Here is a 2,776-nt window from a genome sequence, read left to right as displayed (position 1 = left end):
ACTGTGGGAAGTATATAATGGGTTTCTTGCATGTTTTTTCAATGTTTCGTTATATTTTAGGGTCCAAAGTGTGTATGTGTGTGTGTGCGTGTGCATTTTCCTCCCCCCCCCCCCCGTTTTGCGACCCGTGAGAGAGAGAAGGCAGATGGGTAGAACCATGTGTACGTGACCGTCTATAGTATGACAGGATCAATCGTGAAATAACAAAGGTATATGCCAACATTAATTTCTGTCACCATGGCTAGGTATATGATGCATAAAGACAAAAACTGGAGATCACAAACTATATACTGTGAAATAACAAAGGCATGCCAACATTTATGTCACCACGGCTATAGCCTATAGGTATGATGCCTTAAGACAAAAACAGGTGATCACAAACGCTCATAGAACATTCAAGATGCATAAGATATGAACGAGGGATTGTAAAAGGGATAAGTTGTCATATTTGAATATTGTATGGTTGTATTATGTACCGTTCATGCTGGTTATGTAAGAGCGCCATGAGCATTCTTGATGAACTTCAGCGCATTATAAGAGGCCACTATTATCATTATTATTATTGAAATAAATGCTCATGAATGCACAGTCTGTAGAATGGCTGTAAATGTTCATCGGGAAGCCAATAAAAAAGCAACAGAAATTAAGTGAATGACGCCGTGTGTATTGCATATGCAAATAGTTGTAATTCTTTTTATAAGTCTTGAAATTATTAAGAATGTCTTCGTTCAACTGTTTATACCATGCAGTGCAATGACTTCAAAATCAAAATCTAAGCCAAGACAACACTAGATCTCACCAGACATGTCAAACAAATTGCGAAGACGACATCGGTATAGTTGCTGATTTTCTCCACCGGGACGTAGCCGTGGTCGTGGGGGTGGATTTCGTGCAAGGTGCCTGTAGTACTGAGTGGGTGCAATGCTCGTAAACCTGTGATAAGATTCCCGTTCTCCATATCTTCTCTGCAGTCTTTGCGGACATCGTCTCCACACTCTCCCTCGTCATCATCGCCATCGTCTCTGTTCACCACGAGGTTGACTTGGTCGCTACACGTGCTCTGAGCACGATCACGCCGCGTGCTATTCTGCATGCTTAGTCTATTAATTTGTTTGTTTGCGCGTTTAAGAACGTTTTTTTAATAGGATGTTCCACAGATACAAGTGTTTTAAATAGTAGTCAGAGTAAAATTGTAAAACAGCGGGGCAGAAAACTACAGTCATAAATCATTTGACAGAGTGACCTCATTTGAGGAATGCCCAAGGGCAGAACGTTTTAAGAAATCAAGAGTGATGGCACATCCCCAATTCCTGTTTCGCATAAAGTTAGTCATACCTCCTGGCTTCATGAGATGATGTGATTCCGACACGACTTTGATAAGCCCATGTTTGTAGCCTTGGACATAAGACTGAACTTAAACAACAAATGGTGGCAGAAACCAGTTATCTTGCAAGCATATCAACGGAGCAAAATTCCCATTCTGAGAATGAAGATTCAGACGAAAAGACGCGATAATCGATAAACCACGTTAGCGATGGTATCGTGTATAGATCCAAATCTGAAATCCAAGGCCTGCTTCCACAGTGTCTGACATGAATTTCTCTTGCCGTTTTGCGAATGTTCCGTCGAATTTGTAAGGTAATTATGTTTCGTTATCAAGAGGGGATGTCAATGAAAAAGTATAGAAGCCATTGATAAGTCAGAGGGAAGAACGTACTACACGAAAGCACAGGATCAAGCAACGAAGTGTTCCTCTGCCAACGGGACCACAGATCAGCATCATCTCGTCAACGAACCGTCTGACTCGCAAAATCTAAACGTTAGGAAAATGAATGTTGAGAAATTTTCACTTCGCCCTCATCGGAGGAGCAGACGACAGGCAAGTACCGTCCTATTGGACGTATTGCTTGCTTGGTTTGTTGTCTTCGCGTTTATTAGCACTTCAAAACAGAAACTCGATCTTTTCTGTCACCGAGTACCCGCCTATGTGTCAGCGCAGGAAATTGCTGTGTTCCCACCCGTAGTAATCCTTGTTGGTTCACACTTCAGTTGCTACAACGAGACACCCTCTTGGCAAGTCGTCTGCGTTGCATGCAGCTTACTCTCCAAATGCCAGTCAAACCACCGACCCCTTCCCGCCTCTTGCTGTTTCAGCTGCTAAAACGCTGGCTGAACGAAGTTAACATAGAAATTAGATACTGAAACGACTTTTGGCCTGGGCACATCCCACTTGATTGGACTTGTACACCTGTTGTGGTTTCAGGTAGCGTGTATCTAAATATGGTCCATACACCGCAAATAAACTTTTGCACAAGTGTGCCCTATTCATCAAAAGTTTGTAGATACTTACGCACGCATGCGCAGTTTTCTACTGGCTCAACCGCCCGCCCGCCTAGAAGCAAGAGCAGATTCGATAAAGCTGATGTCGATATAGGTCGAGGAGGGAGGGGGCGGAGGCTCACATTTTTCATCACGAGGCTTAGAGCGGGAAGCGATTCTCGAACTAAGTATTGGAAATCCTCTGTTCATTATGGTGGCGACCTAAGCGAATTTGTCACTGCTGCTCGAATAATATGAGTCATGTCATATAGACGCTAAATCATCCAGATAGGAATAGAAACGAACCTTAACCATATTTCATCTGCCGCAAATAAAAGCTCAGCGAAAGAGCTGTAGAAACAGATCTAAGGTAGGATTTTATGTGGAAAGTAGAGTGAAACTGGATTTTAAAAACCGCACAACAGTAGTTCCATGGTATTATACTGGGACATTCTCT

The 2,776-nt window shown here is 42.7% G+C and overlaps 1 protein-coding gene across 1 annotated transcript in view; it reads right to left on the bottom strand.

Annotated features, from left to right (window-relative positions):
* The window catches only part of LOC140228926 (endosomal/lysosomal proton channel TMEM175-like), a 25,686-nt gene extending 24,593 nt beyond the window's left edge, over positions 1–1,093 (bottom strand). The window contains exon 1 of the mRNA XM_072309192.1: positions 800–1,093. Coding sequence (XP_072165293.1) covers positions 800–1,093 — 294 coding nt within the window. The remainder of the gene's footprint in view (positions 1–799) is intronic.
* Positions 1,094–2,776: the final 1,683 nt, after the last annotated feature.

Source organism: Diadema setosum, chromosome 5 (assembly GCF_964275005.1).
Source record: "Diadema setosum chromosome 5, eeDiaSeto1, whole genome shotgun sequence".
Lineage (NCBI taxonomy): Eukaryota > Metazoa > Echinodermata > Echinoidea > Diadematoida > Diadematidae > Diadema > Diadema setosum.
The sequence above is the reverse complement of the archived record's forward strand: the minus strand, read 5'-3'. Positions and strand labels throughout refer to the sequence as shown.